Source organism: Mugil cephalus, chromosome 22 (genome assembly GCF_022458985.1).
Source record: "Mugil cephalus isolate CIBA_MC_2020 chromosome 22, CIBA_Mcephalus_1.1, whole genome shotgun sequence".
Classification (NCBI taxonomy): Eukaryota; Metazoa; Chordata; class Actinopteri; order Mugiliformes; family Mugilidae; genus Mugil; species Mugil cephalus.
Window position 1 is genome coordinate 4,009,328 of NC_061791.1, and position 25,119 is coordinate 4,034,446.

At 41.2% G+C, this 25,119-nt stretch overlaps 1 protein-coding gene and 1 long non-coding RNA gene across 4 annotated transcripts in view; one reads left to right on the plus strand and one right to left on the minus strand.

Moving 5' to 3' along the window:
• LOC124999803 (ankyrin repeat and BTB/POZ domain-containing protein BTBD11-A) overlaps positions 1–25,119 on the minus strand; it is a 174,787-nt gene that overhangs the window by 44,934 nt on the left and 104,734 nt on the right. For all 3 annotated transcript variants that reach the window (XM_047574879.1, XM_047574880.1, XM_047574878.1), the window contains exon 2: positions 14,013–14,162. In XM_047574879.1, the coding sequence (XP_047430835.1) occupies positions 14,013–14,162 (150 nt within the window). The remainder of the gene's footprint in view (positions 1–14,012; positions 14,163–25,119) is intronic.
• The window catches only part of LOC124999809, a 53,850-nt gene that overhangs the window by 17,516 nt on the left and 11,215 nt on the right, over positions 1–25,119 (plus strand). The window contains exons 3-4 of the long non-coding RNA XR_007111230.1: positions 15,313–15,465; positions 20,240–20,446. This is a non-coding gene — a long non-coding RNA (uncharacterized LOC124999809). The remainder of the gene's footprint in view (positions 1–15,312; positions 15,466–20,239; positions 20,447–25,119) is intronic.

The following is a 25,119-nucleotide window of genomic DNA, read 5'->3' on the forward strand; positions in this document are numbered from 1 at the left end:
AGATCAAGCATGACTATGCAGCATGCTAATGGTACCTTAAGATCAAGCATGACTATGCAGCATGCTAATGGCACCTTAAGATCAAGCATGACTATGCAGCATGCTAATGGTACCTTAAGATCAAGCATGGCTATGCAGCATGTTAATGCTACCATTAGATCAAGCATGGCTATGCAACATGCTAATGGTACTTTAAGATCAAGCATCACTTGTAACAGTGTCAGTCTGGAGTCGAACATCTATATTTATAAATTAAGGCTCAACTTTTTAATTAATATGAGCATCTGATCCATTTTATTGTGAACAAATTCTACTCAACAGCGCTCAGTGAATGAATGAATGAATGAATGAATGCCTCTGTTGACACTACGTATCCACAAACAGCAACATTTACTGCACTTCTGTTACATTTACACCTGTTCCTTTGCTTTCGTTGACCGCCCGTCTACAAACCCGAAGAATAAAAAGGTTCTTGATGGGAAAATAAAAGTCAAAACAAGCAGCCGCTACCTGCAGGTGCAGCCGTTTTTGTAAAGTCACCTTTCATCTGAAAACAGCCGCTGCTCTTTGGCTCCGAAGCCTTTTTGCCTGGCTTTTTTATTTTATTTTCCCGCAGAACACTGAGGCGAGAAGTAAGAGCAACATGTTCAATTCGCCGCCTTATTACCCCACAACTTCTATTAGCCCTCCAGCTCCCCCAAAACATTCCATTAGCTGTTCTGCACTATCTCTCAGTCTGCGGCGTAATGTCCGTCTTACTGCAGCGGCTACAGCGGCAGCAGCGGCGGCAGCAGGACTCGGGTGTAAAGTGGATGTTGAACGGTGATAACAGCAGCCTGTCCCTCAGCCGCCGAAGTCACCGGGAGGAACAGAGCGGGAGCGTCCTCAGGTCTCGCATGTCAAGCTGACGGGTAATAATTATTAATGAAGAACATCTGCCTGTGGGTGTTGTGCGTCTCCGGAGAGGTGTCGCACACACACCACAGTCGCGCCCGTGCTCCAGCCTCGTTTGAAATGCAATACATTTTACTTAGACTTTAATTACAATCCAGCTCTTGGGCTGTGCAGCGTCAGAGGTTCAACTAACCTTATACATGAAATGAAGTAGCACGCGAAGCTAGAACACATGACGTAAAAGCGCTGTTACGCTACAAAAACTGCGTCGGAAAAGAAAAGCCTGCGGTGGGTTCGATGGACCCTCCTTTAAGTGAGTCTTTGACGCTCTCTCACGCCGAGGCCGGAAAACCGCTGAGATCTTCACCGTCCTTTTTAAAATGCACACACAGACTTTAGAGGCTACGTGGATGGATTATGGAGGACACAAGGAGCACCTTGAAATGTTTCTGAAGAGAGGAAATCCAATTTGAGCCCGTGCTTAACGTCCTTGTGGGAAATATTTTTTCCTCCGAGCAGACAGAGGAGCAGCTTGGACTTTGTGCTCAGCGTCGCCTGCTAACTGTACCCCGATCGCTTCGGGAAATTAGGGATTTACGGGGTGAATGTGAATAATTTAGCTTCAAGTGGTAAACGGAGGAAAAGCCGAGGACTTCAAAAAGTCAACTTATTCTGACTCGTAACTCAGCTTCATGAATGCAAAGAGAAAAAAGAGAAACTGGAGATAAATAAACAGAAGCTAATTGCTATTAGCATGCAGTCATGAACCTTAACAAAAGAAAAGACTTCTAAGTTATATCTGCAGTTTAAAAACTTTTCCTTTTAACATAATTTGGCTCATTCCTCCACTTAAATCATTAATTTCTCACCACATACATTCAGTTCTCTAGTAGCCTTTTCCAGCTAACTCTCCAGAGTAAATGAGTTAGTAGCTGTCATGGCATTAGGAATAAATATTTTAGCTCTGTACGTGTCCCACGTTCCAGTCGCACAAGACGTCGAACCAACAGATGTGCAGTTTAATTAAACACATTAGATTTAATTAAGACGAACATTTCTTGGACAGGGAAATACTTAATTGGGAGATTTTTTAGCTTCACGTTCGAACATTACATCCAGAAAAAACGATGAATTAATTATCAGGCTTCTTAATTATTTTTCATGTCGGATTGCTCCTGTCACTGTTCATTAATCGCCCAAATCTGAATTGAGGCCAAACAGGTGAAACTGTTTGACTTGCAAATGACCCAAAACTAAAAACCCAAGTCTGAAGTTAAATAACTAATTACCTAAAATGTTAATCTTCCCTAATTGTGTTATTTTGAAGTGACAGGTGTATTGTAATTCGTATGACTGCAGCTTCCTGCTTTGGTTTTCTGATTTAAACTACTAGATGATTTTTGATCTTGAAGCAACTTTGCTATTTTAACTTCTACAATGACAATAAGCATAAATCTAATCTAATCTAATCTAATCTAATCTAATCTAGTTCTCAGTCATCCAGGTCTTGTTAACCCAAAAGGTGTTTAAAAATATTCCCACCTTAATGACAAGTACCTAGTTGGTAATGGATATTAGTGGCACCAGTTTCTGGTTCTTACAGAAGCCCTAAGCAGCCGTGCTTTCACATATTATTATTATTTTTTCCATTTTCCTGTCATAATGAGTTAATGTCCTCCGTTTTCTCCAGATAATGAGATAAATTACTCATTATCTTGGAAAAACGCCCCCGTTTCTCAAGATAATAAGTTATTTATCTCATTATCTTGGGAAAACAAAGTTTTGTTTCCTTGAGATCTCGATGGATTTAATCCGAGAGATGCTGCCTGTTGGATTCCCTTAACACTGTAATGTAGTAAAATAATAGGGTAATGTAACAGGTCCACTGTAAGGTGAGCCGTTAGTTTTGTGCTTCAATGTTTGAAAGATAACGATTAAGTTACTGAAGATCGTAACGAGATAAATAATCTTGAGAAAACCAAACTTTGTTTTTCTGAGATAATGAGATAAATAACTCATTATCTTGAGAAAACAGAGGAAATGAACTCGTTATCAAAATAATATGTGTGAATTTATGGCCACTTAGGGCTTCCGTAGTTTCTTACAAAAACAAGTCAAGCAAGTTTCTGATCAGTGTTTCCTATTTAAACCTAAACTTCCCACCAGTCTCTTAGAACTGAAGAAGCTACTGGGATTAGCAGTGAAACGTTAATGGAAATTGGTGAATTGCGGAATTATTTTTTTTCTGTTTTCCCATGATAACGAGTTAATTTCCTCTGTTTTCTCGAAATCTCAATATATTTAATCCAGGAAAGTTCCGTCATGCCGACTGATGGATGCCACTAACACTATAATGTAGTAAAATAATAGCCTAATGTGACAGGTCTGCTGTAAGGTGAGACATTTGTTCTGTGCTTTAATGTTTGCTAACAGTTACATTTCTGGAGATCTCCAGAAAACGAAGCTTTGTTTTCCCCAGAAAAAAGAAAAACAGAGGAAATGATACGTGTGAATTTATGGCTGCTTAGGGCTTCCGTAGATTCTTACAGAAACAAGTTGAGCATGTTTCTGATGGGTTTTTATCTACAGTGTTTAATCTAAAACCATATGTTTTAATGTTAAAACCAATCCAAACTGATGAAAACTTTATCTTTTTCAGTAATTTAGCCCTGAAAACACAATCTTACGTCTTTATGTGGAATTATCCCACGAGCAGCACTGAGCTGTTAGGAGTGAGTGTGATCCCGTGGTCGGTTTCCAGGGACATTAAACCATTACACAATCATGAATCCAGCCTCGTGTAATTACTGCGAGATGCTCTACGAGAATATCCAGAGCGTTGTTGTTTTTTTTTTTTTTTTAAAGCGAGATGAAGAGGTGTCTGTGCTCGGCGGGATTGCGTCGGTTCGTTTGTGTCAGCATGCGCTCGCTGTCGTCCTAAAGGTGCTCGGGGACAGATAAGGGAAAACGGTCGCACCCTGTTCCTGTTCCGGTGACTGAACGAGGAACGAGCCTCGTCTTTAAAAACCCGGCGAACGCTTTTCTATTCTCTGAGCCGCTGAGACGGAAGTGCGACGCCCGGGAGGAGGGCGGGAGGAGAGCGGGAGGAGAGCGGGAGGAGGGCGGGAGGCCTCTGAAAGGCAGCAGAAAGTGGACGAAACGACAGCGATTCCCCGCACATTGAGACGTCCATTAGAGAGACACTGAAGGGGCCACGAGGGCGACATTATCCTCAGCAGCTCAAGTGTTCAAGCAGCTAAAAAAAGACCATTAAAGCTTCGAAAGGTTCAAAATAACGCGGCCTCACCTCACACCATACAACTCTGTTTACCTGCTCGATGCTTTATTTTACTTTATTTTATTATTTTCATTTGTTTTTCCTTCCTCGAGTCTCACCTGCGCTGAGAAACGGGGTCACGCTGCGAGAGATCAGGAGTGATGATGATGATGATGACTCGAGGCGAGGAGACAGGAATAAGTATTTGAACTCCGATATGAAGATAAATGAGAGCGGCGAGGACGGACTTAGGATGAAATGTAACACCTCTCCGTGTGAAACTATTCCATTATTCGCGAGTCTCGGGGATAATGGAGCAAGAGGAGATGGGCTGCAGCAGCTACGCTTTTTATTATTATTATCATTATTATTATTATTATTCATGTTCATAGGAAGGGAAGGTTGATGAAATAAATGTGCATCCCCTTCCACAGTCGTGGTTGTTAGTCAGTAATCACTTCCTGCCAAAAAAAAAGAAAAGGGAAAGAGAAATAACACCCCATCCCTGTGCAGCACTCCGTACCCTTTCAAAGCGGCGCTCAGATCCTGCAGAGAGACGGAGGAGAGAGGGATTCCCCTATTTGTGAAGCCCACACAGCCCTGAAGAATAAGCACTTTCCCTCCCTGCCTATGCTCACTGAAATACGGCGTGACTCATTCTCCGATCCGGCTATTGTCAGCGCGGATGAAAAGAAAAACAACGACCAAAAAAAATAAATAAATAAAAAAAAGTGATGCCCCGTTTTAAAGCTTACTGCCCGATAAGCATCTACAACCGACACGAAAAGAGAGAGGGAGCAGACGGACTGATGATGTGCGTCTGCTCTCTATGCATTCATGTAGATTTCAGTCACCTGTGGTTACCGTGGAAACAGGAAAGGTGACTGGATCAGGGAATCAGGTGAATACAATGGAAGAAACAGCCCTGCTTATTGTCCCTTAAAGTATTATCTAGCGTTTAATCGTGATTTTACAAAAAAAGAGAGGAACATTTAGAAAAAAAGAAACTTGTTGATGCGGGACATTGTCAGGTTCGAGGAATCAATTACGTTCACCGACCAATGAGGATGAGAGTAAAGCTGTCAAGGTTCTGTGTCTGTCTTTTATTTTGTGTCTTGTTGTGTATCCTGTTTTATTTTGTTAAGCTGTGTGTTTCCTGTCTTGTGCCCTCTTGTCTCTTGATTGTTTATCGGTCTCACCTGTGTTGATTGTCCTCATAAGTTTCACCTGTGTCTTGTCATCCTCAGTCCTCATGTGTATATATAGCCCTGCCTTTCCCTATGTTCCTTGTCGCGTCGTTAATGTTACTCTAATGTTTCCTCGTCCTTGTTCCACGTCTTGTTACCACGTTACCTTGCCATGTTTGACGCTCTTTGTTAATTATTAAACACCTTTTTGTTTTGGAGATCCTGCCTCATCAATAGTCCTGCATCTGGGTCCTCACCTACAACAACCTCCTCCCTTCTTGACAAAAGCAACTTTCTATTAGTTGATGTCTGTTTCTGTAGTTGTTCCATGTCTCACTGTAATTATACATGTATATGTGGTTATGTTTTATGTTTAATTTAGGAGGAGGGGGAGCACAGTGTCACCATTAGGATGCAAGATTTCATTTTATAGTAGTTCTTAATAGTTGAACAGTAATTTAGTTTAATGGTCTTATTATTCTACTTATTTTTTAGTGTTTTAAACACCATTTTCACATATTTTGTGTAATTTTTGTTGTTTTTTCTGTTGTTGCATTAGCTCAACTACATAGTAAATGAGGCCACTACCTCAATATACTTCAGAGGTTAAAATAAATAATGGAGCTGTGAATTGAAATGCACTACTACTGCACTAGTAGTAAATACAGGATGTATTTACACACAAGTATCTGTGTTGGATTGGTATCGCCGATACCAGAATCCGGTCCTATCAAACATGACTACTGCAAAGCTTTGATTTGCTTTTGGAGCCTCTAGTGGTCGTTAGAGGAACTGCATGCTTTCATTTTTTATTAAAATCATAGCTCATTTTTCATGTCTGAAGTTTGGGACTTTGGGTCCATGTTAGTAGTATCGGATCGATATCGCAGATACCAGTCTGGATTTTACTCAGTATCGGATCAGAAAGGAAATCCATGATATCGAACATCACTAAAACTCACTTTCAATGAAGAATTGCAGTTAATGTAAATATTTGCACTTTGCAGAATTCATCCCGCGGGCCAGACTGGTCCATCTGGCGGGCCGGCTTTGGCCCCCAGGCCTTATGTTTGAAAACCCTGATCGACATGTTAGTTTAAAAGGTCACTGAATGAGCAGAAACAGACTGTGAATGTTTTGTGTCGTAAACTGATCCAGCAGAAATTCCTGAAGAAACCGAGGACGCCTGGCTGCTGCTGCTGCCAGTAAAAAGAAAGCGGGAGGAGAGAGGACGCTGTCACTCATCTCATCTGGTGCCTGATTGATTTACGCTGCTTGCTCTAATTGTTCATAATTGGAGGCAATGCGCTAATAATGTGAAAACACCTCCAGTATCACAGCAAGGACCTGCAACAAATCAATGCCAGGAAGCCGGTGTTTCATGGCGTCCAACTGAAATCAATTTTAACACATTAGCTCAGCGCCTGGAAAAATAAACAAGATCTCTTAAAAGTAAAGCGGCCACACGGAGCCCGACCGTCGGGCCAATTTCACGCCCGGCTTGTTGGGTAATTAATGGATAATAGAAGAGGCTGTTAAAGAGCAACATTCATCACCACACATGCGTGATTTCATTCTGCTGAGGTGGAAAAATAAGTCTTTCATTTCTGGGGTCGCCATTATTTCCCTGCTCCTCTTACATTTCATGTCGTCATCGCGTTAAGCAGAACGGATCGAGGCGTTATGACACCGAAGAAGACCCCATCCTCCTCCTCCTCCGTGTGCCGTACAGGATCCACAGGAGCTGACATATTGTGACCAGGTGTGACGGAGGAAGGCCGTTCGTCTGTCGTCTGCCCCCGTGGGTCACAGAGGAGCCACTAGGCAAATAAACAGCGTAATGTAACACAGCGCAGGCTCCTGACGATGGGCCCCCACTCATTCCTGAAGCTGGGTGTGCCTCCACATCTGCACAGGATGGCAGATATTCATGGAGGTTATGATCCTCCTAATGTTTTTTATGAAACCAAAACCAGTCGTTGATACTGAGATTTGCTCACAGCACATGCACCGTTCATTCATCTATATATTTTATATATTATATATTATATATATAATTCTGTCTCTATTTGTTGAACTTTTCTTCTGTACTAAATTATTTTATTCATTTTTACTTATTATTTTTATTTTATTGAAATTGTTTTTTTTGTTGTATGTTCTTTATTTTTTGTAATTTTGTATTTTTTATTATTATTTTATTTCTTTTTTATTTTTTGCTTCTGTCTCTATTTGTTTAACTTTTCTTCTGTACTAAATTATTTTATTTATTTTTACTTATTATTTTTATTTTATTTAAATATTTTTTTCTTATTTTTTTCTTTATTTTTTGTAATTTTGTATTTTTTATTATTATTTTTTTATTTTATTTAATTTCTTCTTATTATTTTTTTTTATTATAATTTTTTTTGTGTGTGTGCAACTGGGCTCCTGTGACCAAGAAATTTCCCTTGTGGTTCAATAAAGTTTCTCTAAGTCTAAGTATTAGTCTAAATCTACAGTTGTATTAATTAATACAAACCGAACACTGAATCCGGCTCGTGAAAAAACGTGGAAAGCTCCCATTGTGAAGCGGAGGATTAGTGATGATGTCTATTGAAAACCAGAGGTGGAACACAGTAAGTGGTCTGCACTTAACAACCACTTTATTAACTTGAGCGGTGCTCGAAGTGCTTCACAGCGGCTCTTATTCTCAGTGTCTTACCTAAAGTTACTTCAACACGTGGAGGGGGAAGCGTCGTTTCAATGTTCTTCTTAACCTTATATATTTGAAGCAGGGTTTTCTGTGCAGCGTCTTGTCTGATCTTAGTGCATCTCTCTTCTGGATGGAGGTCTCAGATACTGTTGCAGGATTCATGTGTTGCGTTTATTTGGGATTTCTGCAGCTACCACCACTGCCCTCTTAATGACGGCTTGTCAAAATTAGCTCCTGCTGCATCATTAAAAATATACAAGTTTACGTATCAATAACTGCAGTCCAGTAATATAACATATGAGTCTGAAATGATTTTTTTTGTATATACTTCTTATCTAATTGTGTGTTACTGTGACAAGGTAATAGAGGGTATGCATGTGATGTCACAACCAGTGAAGTCTCCATGGTTACGGCAACTAAGTGGCAAAAAGTGACAGTTGAACATTGAGATTAGCAGCATGAGCTTAGATAATAGACTTTAATAGCGTCTAAACTGTAGAATTAATTTAAAAAAAATAAAAAAAAGGTGAAGAGCTGTTGTGTGATTGACTGAACCAACAGATTTGAAAAGCAGTCAATAGCAGATATATTTTTACATGTATCTGCCAATGAAATAGTAAGAAGTATAGAAGTAAATGTATCGCTGCATTAGAAGGAACAGAAACCTGGTTCACATTTAGTGTCAGGTAATATTAATTTATGCTGTATTCTTTGATGAAGTTGTACCTTAAGTTACTTCTTAGGTTACGTTCTGGAGGGCTGTCAGATAAGTTGTTGTTGTTTTGTGGCCGACAGTAACTATTTCAGTTCCAACAATAAATAACAATAAAACTATAAACTGAATATAACGTTATTTCTCAGTAAAGATGTTAGCGTTAGCATTTAGCTACATTTGTCATAGCAGAAACGACCTAAAATGAATTTAAACTAAATGAAACTGAGGCTAATCCACTTTTCCAAATCCACACTAGTTCGCATGGATCATCGTTGAGTCCAGTTGTCTTCAATTTGATCCGATAATCCACATTTTTCTCGGTCTCACTGTATTTACTGATACATTTCACCATGTTTTTACCACTCAGGGGGCGTGGCCCCAGGCGGCAGTGACGTCAGTGCATAACCCTCTATATCCCATATGTGGGATAAATAAACGTTGTCTTATGTCTGTTACATCCATCTCATAACTTGTTGTCCAGACCTACGTCCATCAATATCAGGTGTCTTTGTTTGGTGTGATAAAGTCATCACACTTTATTTTTAGATGCTGTAGCTTTACCCTGATGTCTTTCATGGCAGAATTTGTGTTATTGAATCCTGTTCTTTTTTTAACGATCATTATATTTCCTGTCAGATAACTGTGTCGTTATTGGCTGATGCCAGTGCTAAGAAGAGGACACATTTCCACATAAAACAGCGCAGCCCACACCGTATGAGTCGGCGACGCGTAATGCGTGTTTACTGATCTACCAGCTCCAGCGGCAGACTGATGTTTGCCCCCTCACATACCGACACATCATTAAATACATGCTTAAATCGTGGGGCTGATTATACGCGGGCTGCACTCTGGCTGACACGCAAGCTGCTCTTGCAGGTTGTTGCGTGTGTTTTCATAAACACGCGCGCCTGAAGTGAGATAAAGGGATAAATCATTTCAAGTTTCTCGCGGAGGCAGATGGTGGGACGTGCTTAAGCGTGGCCCCCTTAATGAAATCATCACGCACCCGGTAAGCAGATGCACGCTCGTGTTATTTAGAGATCCGCGGACCGTGCGTCGATCCGTTCACACGAGTCGACGTGAGGAGGAAATCACGGTGCTAAAATGTCCCCGAGTCGACCTGTGGCAGAACTCGACCGCTCGACCCTCGGAGGTGAAGAAGAAGCTCGAACCGCTGATCCAAGTGTGCGAGCGGCGTATTTACAGATTGTTGCAGTCAAATTAGTGGGAATAAACACAGGAGGGACGCACTTTCAGATTGCACTTGCAATTCAAAGAGGCGGATTCAATTATCAGTTTTCATGTTTAATTTACGCGCTGCCAGTAAACAAATGTTTCCTGCAGAGATTAATAGATGTAGCATGAAACACATACGCTCACCTGTACATTTGCTGTTTGGGTTCATTCTGATGTTTCTCATGTTTAGATCCTCATCTGTTAAGTAGAAAAACTAAAAAGTCTTTGCCTGGTTGTTATTAATGGGAAGGACAGGTCATTTATTGTTTTCCTTTTTCCATTATGAACCGAACCTGACTAGAGCTGCTCTGTATCGCTGCTTTCACAGAAGGTATATATTTAACAGCTCATTCACTGACTTTTGAGCGATATTAGTTTGTACATGATAATGGTTAGGTGTTGCCTGGCAACAGCTAAGGACGGACGAGGGGAGAGTAAACTCGTAAAGTAATGTCAGAGGAGACTGGGAAGCGTGGAGGATCTCTCCACATTTAGATCACAAAGATCAGAAAATCACAGCAGTTGGGTTCAGACAGAGGCTAGCATTCATGCTAATAATCTGAATAATAATAACGTCTCATGTAAACACCTCAGTTGGAACAGACTGCACCGATTTTCAGTGTAGTTTTCAGTAAAGTACAGGACCCCTAGTGGCTACATGGAGGTACTGCAAAATCTTTGGTTGATCAGACTTTATATATATATATATATATATATTTTTTTTTTTTTTGAATTTCCCCCACAAGTTTAAATATCTTTAAAAACACATTAACGTGAATTCAACATATCCAACAGATACGGAACATTATGATTATTCCATATCTGAAATGCTTGTAAAACATATACTCAAAAAAAAAGAGCCATAAGAATGCTCAAAACAATATAGAGATCCAACATATTCCTTCAGTTAAAATCATTAATATTTCAAGAATTAGTAGATGACAGTATTATGTTTAAAGCTCATAAAAAATGTTACCAATTAACATTCAGAAAAGATTTGAAAAAGGAGAAAACAAGTATAACTTAAAAGGAACAAAGATCTTTTTAAAAAATAAAACAAACTTATGGAACTTTGTGTTTCTGTGAAAGGAATGAGTTTATGGAACAATCTGAGTAAAGAACCCAAAGAATCCAAATCAAAATTTACATTTAAAAGAACAATTAAAGCCAGTATGTTAAAGAAATATAATGATAGTTAGTTTGATTGTCCGTCCTATCATGAAAAATTTCATTTTTTGTTTTGTTCTGTTTGTGTGATGGAATTGTATCTTGGTAGAAATCCACAAAATCCGACATCTGAAGAGGTTCTGTTGCGAGGATGAGCTAAAATTGGCAAAATTCCTCCAAGATGGCAGATCAGCAGTTACCGGAAATATATATGTATTCTGCTGCCGTTCTGTGCAATATAAAAACTTTTAAGTGGCACTTTATGTTATCAAATCATTTTATTTAGCTGGACTCTCTCACGAGGATGACACATATTGTCCACAAATTTAAATCAATGTTAGATTGGGTGGAAAAACTTTACTCTCCGGGCAGCAGAGCAGATAATTATGTGCTGCAGCCTTTTTTTCTCTCCTCCTGTGTGGATTTTATCGGATGTTGGTGGAGGACGGCGTGTTTCGCAAACAGCCCACAGGCCGAGGAGACGAGACCTTGAACTTCCACTTCAATCAATGATTCTCTGTGACGTACCGGCTTCTAATGCGCTTCGGGGTCGAAGAGGCAAACGGCTCATGGGGGGGGGGCGAACACGCGGGCCACACATTGTGCACAATGTCCGCGGGGGACGGGGTGATCTAATGATGAGGATGAGGACGGGGGTGGAGGCAGGGGAGGTGTGTCGGAGTAAAAGGTGGAGCTCTTCCTTTCAAGTGGAGGTTAAAAGCCTCTGAGGCGGCGACCTTGGATTTAAAGGTCCCCGGGCTGGGCCTCATAAACAGGTGTTGGAGCAGCTGTAGCGGAGCGGCTCCTGGCTGCAGTGTGTCGGAGGACGGGAGGGAGGGAGGGAGGGGGAGGACAGATGGGTGATGCGAGCAGGGAGAGGACAGTAGAATAATGCTGGCTCGGCCCCAGACCTCCACCCCTGCGGCCCACAGGGACGGGGAGTGTGCATTCCTTCACACTAATCGGGATATTTGGCAAATAAGTCTAGATAACTCCTGGAGTGTTGGGGTTTTTAATGTGCGATTATAACGAGCTGTTTGCTGAGGTTTTTTGGAAAACTGAACTTTAAGATTCTTAGTATTTTCACAATATTTTAAACGAAACTAAAAAAAAATAAAAAATGTGTCAACCTTTGACTGCATGAGTAATTTTTCATTTTGCAGCTTTATTAAATTTTGCAACTTCATAAACCAACCAATATTTATTTCGTGCATGGGAGACGGTGTAAATTCCAAGCATCAGTCAAGCCCAGTAATCACTCATCAGTCATCTGCTTGTGGTTGTTTACATCACCCCATCGTGTTTGGAGTCCAGCCTAATGGACAAATACACAATATTCCAACTGATTCTGGACAAACAAGCTGTGGCACATATTGATCGGCAGTGTTTCTCAGGATTCTGCCTGCTGGCTTCCAAAAATGATGATGTCTGTCCTGAAAAAAATATCTGTATATGGGCTAGATTTTGTGCATCATGTGACCAAAGTTTTAAACTAGTTTCATCAAACTTCAACATAGCTAAACATAAAAATGCTGCTATCGTAAGGACGGAGCTACTGTTTCTCTTCTAGCATTCATTTAAAAGAAGAAAATACCAGCACACCTCCACCTGGGTTCACGATCATAAAGCATGAAATAGAAACTAGGAAGTATCGAAGAAAAGTTTCTGATCATAGCCAAGAATAAAAACGGACAACCCCACTTTCTTCCTTTGGCCAAACTGGTGCTATTTTCCCAGAGATACAGGCAGCAACATCTTGCAAGACAGACCTGACCACACCTCCTCCAGACTCACTTTTAATTGAGCAGCTGCAATCATCTATAGCGTCAAATAACTAATTAAAACTCATCCAAACAATGACACTTGAACATTCAGGAGGTGGAGCTAATTGAAGACAGTAACACTACATCACAGAAAAGGCCACGCCCCCTTATAGGTGAAAAATAAAAGACCTCGGGACCCTGATAGTTGATCTGTGTACGTGTGTCGCAAACACTTAATCGCCTTAAATTAGTTAATTAAGTAACAAATGACAGTAGGTAACGACAGCACATCCTTGTATTTATGTCACAATTGATTAATTTAACATTATGGGATGATTGACTGATGACAGATGGCATATATTACCCAGAGATTTAATGAGGTACGAGTTAATGTCCTGTTATGACACCTCCACTGAGTGGGGTCATTCACCCATCTCCCCTGACATTATATATGGGTCTGCATGACAAACATCAGCCATTTAGTCCCGTTCACCAGCCGATAGCAACGCACAATAAACACCGACTACAAGGCCTAATTTGCTACGGTCATGTATACTGCAGCCAGCCACCAGGGGGAGCTCTACTTCAAGCGTAACTTTTGAATAGCAGAAAAAAAATGCATTGGGAGGAAAAACAAAAGAAAGTGAGGACAAATACAGATTAGTATTTGGTGGAGTGCACTGAAAGTAGATTACGGGCTAATGCACAGTGTTTACTCCCACTGCCAGAAGGGGGAGACAAAAGCTCTGTAGCTTTGTCTCAATTAAGAAAAAAGTTGAGTGTACTAAATGTTTGCATGATGTTTTACAGTGCAATGATTACACACCATATGAGTACTCTGAGTCAGCCACTTATAAGCCCCTACTATTATCATGGACAATGGTTCAACCTCGTTTGTGTTCTCTGTCAAATAACCGTAACAGTCACTCCTATTGGTCACTGCCAGTCTCTTAAAAACACTACCTTAAAACACTTTCATATCCTTAGTCATAGTAAATTCACACGATTTCCTTCCAACTTGTTTAAAACCCTGCTGAGTCACTGTGTTATATGAATACAGATGAGAAGGAAGTACACTCACTCAGCTCCGCGATGCTGCCCACCCGGGTTGCGAGCAGCGACTGCTCCAGCGTACGCAGCTCAGCCTGGGAGTAGCCGTGGCCCTCGGTGCCCCTCCCCGAGCGCTGCTGGTCCTGGTGCAGGTTCAAACTCTCCGGCAGGCTCAGGACACCTAAGAACAACACAGAGGAGAGAGACAAAGGCTTAAAAATGGATCAATCTGAAGCTAGTCAACAGGTGTCATTCGTCTGAAGAAGAACCTGCTGGTCCAAAACACCATGATAATCAAAATTTAAATGGGAGCTTCTGCAGGTGGGCAGATGTGTTCTACAGTTTTTTTTCTACAGTATTTCAAATTAGTCAACAAAAGCATGAGGAAAAAACTGGGGAATGCAAAGTGAGAAAAAGACTAGTTGGGCAGGGGAGATGGAGATCAGTGGATATAGTTGGTAAACTGGGTGATAAAAACTTCTGACAAGCAGCAAACAGCTCAAACATGAGTAGAAAGGATTAAACGTGGAGGCAACATCCTACTATTTGGACTAAACCTTAATGTTTCAGTGTCATGGATAAGACAAGATAAATGATAAGATATGATAAGATAAACGACAAGATACAATAATATAAGATAAACGATATGAAACGATACGATACGATACACAATACGATAAGATTCGATAAACAATACGATACACGATTCGATAAACAATACGATAAGATATGATAAGATAAGCCTTTATTTATCCCACAATGGGGAAATTCACATTGTTGGCAGCAGCAGTACAGAAACATTCTACACTCACACAAACAGCACACATATAGGTGGACTATGCATGGATATAAACTGTATATAGGTATATATACACCTCTACCAGTTGAAAGAGGGTATGATTTATGTGGCTCTGTCCTTTTAACAGACTAAGAGTGCATAATCAACTTATAATATCATCTTTAAAATAAACTGCCTCTGTAGCGTAACCCGAGCTGCACTTGTAGTTCGATTTCCACTCTCCTGTTTGGCTGCACGCCTGGCTGATACTTCATAGCTTGAACTCTAATCGAGCCAATTAGGGCGAGAACCACTTTTGTTCCTTCAAACGTATAAATCCGAGGCGTGACCTTGTGTAACATCGCCTTTACATAACATAATGGCCATCACAGGTGTGTGTGTGTTTTTTTTTTTCTCCCTTCTCTTGAAAACAAGGTGCGGCCGGTGAGAACTAATCCATTTAGGTGCAGTTATTGCAGCCAGGCTTTGTGTGGCTGGGGAGAATGGCTTGTGACACATTGGATATTGAGTATTTTTTTTTTCTTTGCTACAGGAGAATGGAAAGCGACACCACGGCGAGCGCTAATCCTAATGACACAGCGCAGTGGGATACGCCGTTTCTCAACAAACAATAATTACGACACGGAGGAGCCGAGTCAATTTGTCTGTGTTTGACGCCAGCGCATAAGACAAAGGACCTGTGCAAGTGAGTGGACACTGGTGCATGACTCTCATCCGTCTGTAGGAGTTTAAACTCCACAGCTTCGCATTCTTCCCACAGTGTCCAACCCTAGAATTCCGGTATTCCCCCATCGGGGAGTCACGCCTCCCTCTTCTTCCCACAGCCCTTTTTTTCCGGGGAGGTCGACTTTATTTTAGACGCAATTATTATAACAGCCTTTTTCCATCGCCGTTGAGCAATATTACCAGAGCAGCTGATGTCGGGGTGTGTCTCGGATGGAATTCCTCAAGAGTGATGGTGAAAACAAACAAAGAAACAAATGCATTCATGAAAAGACTGAGAGCCGGTCTGCTTTGGATGAAATGGGGACTTTTGGACAATGGTTTTATGTAACACTGACATCTAAAAAAAAGTCCCTTTTTATCATAGTTTGTTATAATTAGGGGCCTTAATTAAGTACATTTTGACTTGAGCACTAATTGACTAATTGGTTTAATTTAAGTGTTTTGGAGAGATGTTAATTTATCTTTATTTTAAAGTATTTTATAATATTGGAACGGCAACAGGAGATAAGAAAAAAATTTGTGTCACTGTAACATGCAGGGACCTGCTGATCAGGCATAACATTATAACCACCTGCCTAATATTGTGCAGGTCTCCCTTGTGCCTCCAATTTTCACAATATGATTTAAATGTTATTTACTTCACCCGTCAGTGGTCATAATGTTGTGGCTGATCGTTGTATATGTGTCTATGTCTTCCTCTCCCTCCTTTGTTCTCCACGGGTATAAATTGGCCTCACCTGTGTGATTAAGCTGGGCTGCTCATTGTAAAAGTTGGCCAATCTTTGCTCAGGTCCTACCATAAAAGGCTCCCACATCTCTTCTCAAGACCTTTTATTTATTTTTAGGGGTCAGGCGCTCTACTTTTGTGATTGTGTGTTTGAGGTTTACTTAAAAACATGTGGTTGTATAAACCTCCTCCACACGTGTTTTGCTAGAACCCCTTATTCCCTCTTTACCAAACAGCCTTTGAAAGAGCTGTTAGTTTAATACAGTGTTTCTCGGTTCCGGCCGTCGGGACCTGCTGCCCTGCATGTTTTCGATGTTTCCCTCCTCCAACACACCTGATTCAAATGAATGGCTCCTTATCAGGCCACTGCAGGGCTTCATGACGAGCTGGTGATTTGAATCAGGTGTGGTGGAGGAAGGAAACATGCAGGGCAGTGGGTCCCGAGGACCTGAAGTGAGAAACACTGGTTTAATAAAAGCCTCTATTGAATTGTTGGAGATCCCAGCTGCCCAGGGGTGAAACATACAGAAGATATGTTACTGTAGGTAAGTTTTTATCCTGATCCCAAAGCCTCAGTGTGCTTCAGATGATACATACAGACGCACATACAGTTATTTACTCTCGGTATGCAACTCTGCCTTGTACCATTTATCCTACGCAAAGGAAAGATACACGTCTTTCTCGCCCCAACAAACAAATTTTTACTTCAGACCTTTGTCGGATTCTGCATCTGACTGCTCCGTTTGTATCCTGAATACCAAAGCCTTGAGTCAAACAGACAAAAATAGACAAGTGAGGACACCAAGTCGAACTCAGGCGACGACCAGTGGGAATATCTGACTCTGTATGTCACGACCACAGAGTTCCTAAAATGTTTGTTTCCGCATCCGTGAAGGTTCCCAGTCATCCAGGCCATGGAATATCCAAAAACAAAGGCAACCAAATCCACCATATTCAGGCTGGTTTGGTGAACCCAGGTGGAGCGGTGCCATCACTGGCAGTATTTTCTTTCAAAGGGAGAGACTGCACCAACAACTATGACGAGAATGTCCGCGCCCTGCACTCCATGCCGAGGACCAACGAACAGATGAACGGCTTGACGATATGACGGATGAGGTGTGGCAGAACTACTGCAGAAACATGCGTAATATGTACCACAATGCTGATGTCTACTCAAACCATGGAGACGTAGCGCTACCGGAAGGACAAAACCAGCTTCCGCTATGAATCAAGGCTAAAGTTCAGTATTCAGGAAGAAGGTGGATATTTATATTTTACTTGGGATTGGACGCATTCTACAGGGTTACCCTGGCAACCAGAGCCTTGAACGTCCACTGGTGACCACCTGTCGGTTGTTGAAATCGCTTTGTATTGATATTTGTTCGATATGGACAACGAAGTGAACGTCGCGCTGTTTTATTCTGAGCAATTTGCAGTTTATTTATGTATGATGTGGCATCGCTGGACCGAATCGATATTTCACCGTTCTTTACGGTCAATGGTAGGTCGCGGCTAAACATTGAGCCTAACAATGGACCAAGACTTGTGTTTGTATAAAGTTTATCTCCGCTGTTTATCGAACCGATGCGACGACCTTTAAAAATCCAAAACAATGAGCTAAGAGAGGCTTAAAGATGGCAGAGTTCAGCTCCAACAACAATCAGTAAAAGGCAGAGGACTAGACAGGAACTGGTGCATGTTTCTCTGAGCAGTGGGGGGTGGGGTCACAGATCAAGAAAGAGGAAACAGCAGATCAGTTTTATGCTGCTTGTTCAGTTCGGGAAAAGTCTTGGGAAGCCCAAATAAGACGTAGGGATTCCTGAGGCCTCTGAAAGCTGTCAGTCCTGAGTCAGAAACCTCTTGAATGTCCTCCAATCACCATAACCGCCATATTGGCATTCATGGCGTCCCCTGCTAGAAGATTTCGCACTTGTACGTTTGTTTTTTTTTCAGGAGGGGAAACGGGTTTGAATAATTCACAGCGCTCGCCCGCAATCAAGGGCTCCCATCTTCATCGTCGGCCCAACTTCATCTCCTCCTCCTCCTCCTACTACTATTCTTCTCCCGCTGCTATTCTTTTCATATGATCCCGGGGTGCCAGGGAGGCCTTTGCTGAATTATTCATCCTGTCGGATCAAGACATATAAACAAGTCTGCAGCTCTCCCTCATTCCCCACCTCCCACTCCTTCTACACGTTATCTCTCACTAACACTTGGCCGGGAGGAGTTGGGGGGGTTGGGGAGGGGAAAAAAAAAAAAGCATATAATATTTGATCCTAGGTGATGTTTGTGTAATAAACATCAGAGGTGAGAAAGAAGCCAGTCTGGCCCCGAGGAGACGAAGATGACGGAGGGAATAGGCCGACACCTGATTTTAAAAAAATAAAAAAAATAAAAGAAGCAACATGAGACAGGCGTGTTTTATAACTTCATATTTCTGCAGCGCTTCAGCCTCATCTCTCCGTGACCTCGCATGAGCTCAGCGGGAACATATTCACGCACTTGAGAAACTGTCAAATCCCAGGGAAAACAGATTTGACCTGCATTTTCTGTTCTGTTCCGTTCTGTTTCCGGGGCTCCCTTCATCTCGTGGCTGTCGGGCAGAGACAGACTGGGTCACGGGGACGAGACTACTTTAAAGCTCCGAGCGGTGCGCCAAAATCCCCTGTGTCATCTCTGCAGAAATACCGCTGCTCATGCAAGGCCCTCATAAATAATGTAGAGAATACTGAGCTGTACAAGTATATAAACACGCACACATAGCAGCAGTAGCAGCAGCAGCAGTAGCTGTCTGCACGGGAATACAACACTGGAGGAGAAGGTTTAGAAAATGAATGTTGCAAAGATGAGGAGGAATAAACGCACACCAAAAAAAAACACATGTCCTGGAATGAAGCAAATAATCCAGCTCTGTCAGTACAAGATGCCAGTCTTTGATACGATCTTGATTTGCTGTGTTAATGACTTCTTATTTTCTTTGGTGTTTACATGAGTCTGGTGGAAAAAAACAAAAATCCACTTCCCCAGTGTCCACAGTGTGAAGGTGAAAAACAAACGACTAAAAAAAAAAAAGACTTTAAAACACATTTTAGTTTACTGGACCAACAGAGACAGCGTGCGGGTCTGCTTTTTGAAGTTGGGAACTCTGCATGACCACTGGCCTCACAGTGCTGAGCTAGTGCTGCAGACAAAAAAAGAAACAAACTCCATATTGAAATTTGAAAAATAAATCAAACTAAAAGCTAATATTTTAAAATCAATAAAAACCAAATGGAAATGTGCAAACATAAGTACGTTTAAGTAAAGTTCTATCTATTTATTGGGGAAGTCAAACATTTGCTAGCTTGCTAACCTTTAGCATCCGTGTCTTAGAAGTCAACAGTTTCCTAGCAACTAAGTAAAGTTCTATATATTTGTATATAACGCTTAATATGTATTCAAACCAGTACTATCTATCTTTCTATCTAGGAAGTCAACCATTCGTTAGCTTGCTAATCGTTAGCGTCCGTGACTCAGACGTCAGTTCTATATATTTGTATATAACTCTTTATATATATTCAAACCAATACCATCTATCTGTCAACCAGTTGTTAGCTTGCTAACCGTTAGCGTCCGTGGCTCAGAAGTCAACGGTTGCCTAGCAACGAAGGCCGACATTACCACTTTCTGTGTGCATGGCGTCGTCACCGTGACTATTATTTTTTTGAAGCTAAAGCGCTAAAACAAACATTAGCACACAGCTAATAACAAATTTATGGAGCGGAATACGAACGCCGAATGACAGATATCCAGCACTGTTGAGCACCGGTGAAGAAATTCCCACTGAGAGATGTTCTCTGAGATGAGTTCACTGGACCTGAGACTGAAAACCAAATCATTACACAGTGTTTACTGAACCTTGATGGAGGTGGGTGTAAGCATGACCCCACAGGTTTGTCTTCTCTGTCAATTTACAAGATGGAAACACCTTTTTTTATATATATATATTTTTTTATCAATCTTCTAGGGACTCTAGGGGGAAAAGAAGCCGCAGTGTTTTCTGCAACGGAGACGAGTGTGATCGTTGAGCTGAAAGGAACGCGTGATCGTTACAAAAGCCCGACAGGAAACACTCTCCAGATCCCACCACATCCACGAGAAGAGTCCAGTCTGAACTCCGGTCCTCACCCAGGAGATCGACTGACGTCTGAAGCTCTGCAGACCATTTTCACAGGTGACAGTGCAGGGTGTTTTGTGCGGGGACTTTGAGTAAAAACACTGCTGGCTTAATGGCAAACCCTGACATTTTGAATTGGAGCTATTTTTCTGCACCGCACAGAAATTTGTGCATTTCTCCCTCCTAAAAAAAAAAAAATCATCTTGTTTTTCTTGTTTGGTTTTTTCTTGTCGAGCCACAGGCGATGCCTCACGCCTTCCTGCACTTGTGCTGCTGCAAACTTTACTGAGTTGTTGCAGAAATAAAATTATATAACATGTAAAAAAAAAAAAAAAGTAGTCACATTTATACCACACGACTTCTGTTTTGCAAGAGGTAGATATGCATGGGGTGTAGCTGCTATACGAGACCGTTTTCAGTCAGTCAAGCCAACCGATTGATCGTTTCAGCGCTTATCTACAAGGGCCTGTTAATTAATAGCTCATTATAGAGGCTGCAGAGAAGCCCCGTTCACAGGAGGTCTTCATGAGAGATGGACGGATTTGGATCAACCTCGGAGTGCACAAAGGGCTTTGTGATCAATGCTGTCCTTTTTATACCTGAGGCAGACGGACGGTCCCACCTGAAGGGTTTTTGTCACTCGGCTCCTTAACGCCCGACCTTTTGAGGAGTCTGAGTACGGCGAAAAGAAATATTATCCAATGAGGGCTGACACTTGTATCGCCGCGGTGACATTTGGGTCTGCAGTCGGGCCTCGTGCACTGAGCCTCTGAATCACAAGTCAAGGTGAGCGAGGTCAATGAGGGGTCCGCTCGTCTCGGCCCCCTCGGTTTTCTGCAGGAATGTCCGATCGATTTTCTGTGAGCGAGAAAAGTGGCGCTCCCCCCCCCCCCGCCCACCCCCTCCTGCCTGCAAGAAAACTCTGCTGGAATATTAACAGGTAGTTACCATGGCAACAGGCAGCTGCTGCCTGACGGCGATTGGCCGATGTGGGGATGAAAAAAAAAAATAATAATAGAAAAAATAAATTAAAAAAGCACTGTAGGCTACTGTAAGGAAAGCACAGGGAAAAACCCCCTCCTCAATGAGCACGTCGACGCCTGACAAAGGTGCGTACAGCTGAAAGCATCTCATCAGAGGCGGATGATTCACCGAGGTAGCTGCTGCTTTTGCTACACCACAGAGACATTTATTCTCTCATCAATAATGAATGAATGTACCCGGGACTCGGACCACATTAGCAGCGAAATGGCCAAAGTGATTCAACGGTTGACCCAACTGGCTAACCGAAAATGTCACAGCCGCAGAGCCACGGCCCAGCTGTTGATAGGAGCTCACAGCGGCGTTAAGGAAAAGAGCACAGAGAGCGGACAAAAGCTGAGTCTGTAGCAGCTGACAGGTTATATTATAGTAATGCATTTTAAATGTAGCCTCAACTGTTGGAGACTGAAAGCTGCAGTTTCAAGAAAAAATTGCCCAAAGATGGTTAGAGTTCCTCCTTCAAGACACAAGGAGTTAATTAAACACCCTAGAAAAGTTTCCATCGAGCCTTCAGGTGCCATCCATATTATTGCACCTCATCATTTATCCTTTCTATGTATAAAGTGTATATTTACTACTTTACTGAGCACCAAGCAACTTCCCTGCTGGGATGACGGCTTAAGCTACGCAACTAGTCAATAATATTATATAAATATTATTATTAATACTTGCATGCTCGTCAGTGTGGGTCGTTCTGTAACAACGCCTCCCAAACACTAGTGGGCGCTGTGTCTTCTTTGCAAATTGAGTTCATTTTTGTTCCTGCTCCACTTTTAACAATGGTGATTAAAACGTCTTTTTTTTTTTTTTTTTTTTTTGTCGAACAAGTCAACCTTTATTGATCCAAAACAATCAGAGTTGGAGAAGTAGCTGGAAATACTAAAGAGGAAACACGCTACTATCAAGTGGACCAATCACAGCACTTGCAGCTTGGGTCACCGTGGCGCGTAGTTACATTTCGTTAGTGACATTAATGTTGTTTTTTGACTCTGTCCAGTGAGTTATCACTGTCATCATATACGTGTACATATATACAATGTGTATTTTAAGCTGCATTTAAAATTTCTCAGAGAACTGTGTAAAATATTGCAGTATATCACGATATCATAATATCCCAATAGTGTATCGTATCGTGACTCAGATATCGCGATATGTATCCTATCGTGAAGCCAATACCCACCCCTATAATATACTGAAGTTTTAACTCAGCAACTGTCGTGTTGCATTTTATAAAAAATATAGTGTATACATATAAAATTCACCACCGTACAGTTGAAGAGAAGAGAAGACATTTGCTTTAAAGACCAAAGCAGATGTAAACATGATTATTTCTGCAGTAAAGTTGCACTATTGGAGTCTAAGGATAATGACTCACTTCTGAGGTCACTCTCAAGTGGCCATTAAAGGAATTGCATCTCAATGCGCGCTTGTATCTGATGGAAAAGTTTCCCATTCGTCAGTTATAATACACATGTTCAGGACTTTGGTTTAAGTAAAGTTAGTGTTGGAAATTCCTCTCAAAAATTAAGTGCAATTCTGGCAAACTGCTCAAATCTGCTTTTTAGTTCTTGGTCTCAGTGCAACCCCAAACCCCTATTTGGAATAGCAGTTACTTTTATTGAAAAATGCATTTGCACAAATTTTTGCAGTTTGCAAACTCATCCCACGGGCCAGATTGGACCTGAGGGCGTGCGTTTGACACCCCTGATATATGCAGCACATCACAAAACATTATAAATTTAAGCAATTTCACTGAAAGATGGCACAAAATCACCGTTTTCCAATATGCATGAAGAATGGAAACCGTTCATGTCGGCCAAACCTCTGAAAACCTCACAACGGCTAGTAAGACTTAAAGATAATTTATAGTGAAAACACTTTCCATAATATCTATAACATATAAAGTGCCAGAGGGTATCCTAACATAATTCACCAACAGAAGAAAGTTTTCCTGCTAGTTGCCGCTCATTAGCATTCAAATAATCAGCTGCTTTCCATCACACTTGTTTCCAGCGAAAAAATTCCTCCTCCTGATCCAGGTCCCTCACATCCTCACACATAAATCACAACAAAAACAGCCACAGTCGGCATGTGAACACGTACAGATCTCATAGCAGCGAAGAATCTTTTACAAACTGGCTGGACGTTCCTCTGACCCGCTCTGCATGTTTATACCGACTTTTATCTTTCGGAGACATTTGCATATTGTGAGATGCATCACCGCAGTTCTTTTCTCACTTTCTGAGTGTCTCCATTATAACCATTTTGACTCACTCTTCTTCAGCTGCACAGAAAATGATCTTCTGGTGACCAGCTTTGAGTCACAGCTTTTGTTGATTTATGTGTTGGCCTTTGAAAAGAAAGTTCATTTTTATGATTCTTCAAGTAAATACATAGAATATATTCTTTTGTCTATATACCTATGGGAAATAATCCAGGACCTGAGTACATCATTTCTTTCCATCTCATGTTTGTGTACGGTTGCGAATGACAAATACAAATCCTTGAATCTTGCTTGAAGTTGGGTAGCTAACTTTTTATGTTATACTAATAGACAGTTGACGTCAAGATGGGAATGTTGATGTCGTGTTTTATAATTGGCTGGACAACAGGAAGAAGCGGAAGTGGTAGAGAGGTTAGCAGTTTTAGCAGTTAGCGGTTGTTATCGAAGCAGATTGACTTAGCAGTTTTGTTTTGTTCTTTTATTCTTTAGATAAACTGATTTAATCTTTTTCGGGATAAAACTTCTTAAATCTTTTTGTCACTATTTTGTCATATTATTACTTTATTTTTTTCTGAATAACGTGCTATCATCGTATTTATTGTTTCGTGGAAAATTAAAAATGATAAATAAAAAACTTTATGGAGCTATCTCTTCCAAACATATTGTGAAAAATAAATTAAACTCGTGTTGGTACCGACAACAGAACTGCTCCTCAAAAGTGAAGCCAAAGCAAGTAGAGCTCCCCCTGGTGACTGGGTGCAGTATAAGTTATAATTTCCACTTCTTCCATCCTACAATACACGCCTTTTTTTTTTTTTCTCACCCGAGGATCATTGAATTTTTTGGATACGTTTTGTAAGTTTTGTTTTAGTTAGTTAATTGACACTATATAGAATAAGTGCAGTGTATAATCCAACATATCTTTTGTAACTGGTGGAGGTGGAGCAGAGTGTAGTATTAATTAAAGTAAAACATGAGTGAGTCTGGAGGAAGTCATTGATATCACGGCTCAGCGTGGCTCCATTCTCGAACTACACTGATTAAACTCTCGCTCCCCGGTAAAATAGTGCAAGGAAGTGGCCATATTTATATACAGTCTATGCTCATAATACATTGAGAAAATAACTGACAGTGGAAGTGATGAAGTGAAAAGAAATTTGTACATGAACTAATCTGGAATTCATCAGCTACTTTATGAATTAGTGCCTAGATTTATCAGTGCAAATCATTTCAATATTTCTCTCAACATGTATGTAATGAAATGCAAGAAATAACAGGTGACAAACAAATGGAGCGAAAAACTTACTCCTTCGAAATGTGGCGGAGCAGAAGAGTAATATAGAATATAAATGACCATTTTACATTGATGCGCGGCGGCTCTCGGCCTCTTTTCACCTCCAGTGGGCTGATAATGTCCAAGGTCTGCATTTCGATTACCGAGGACGGGCGTCGCCAGATTGAAATG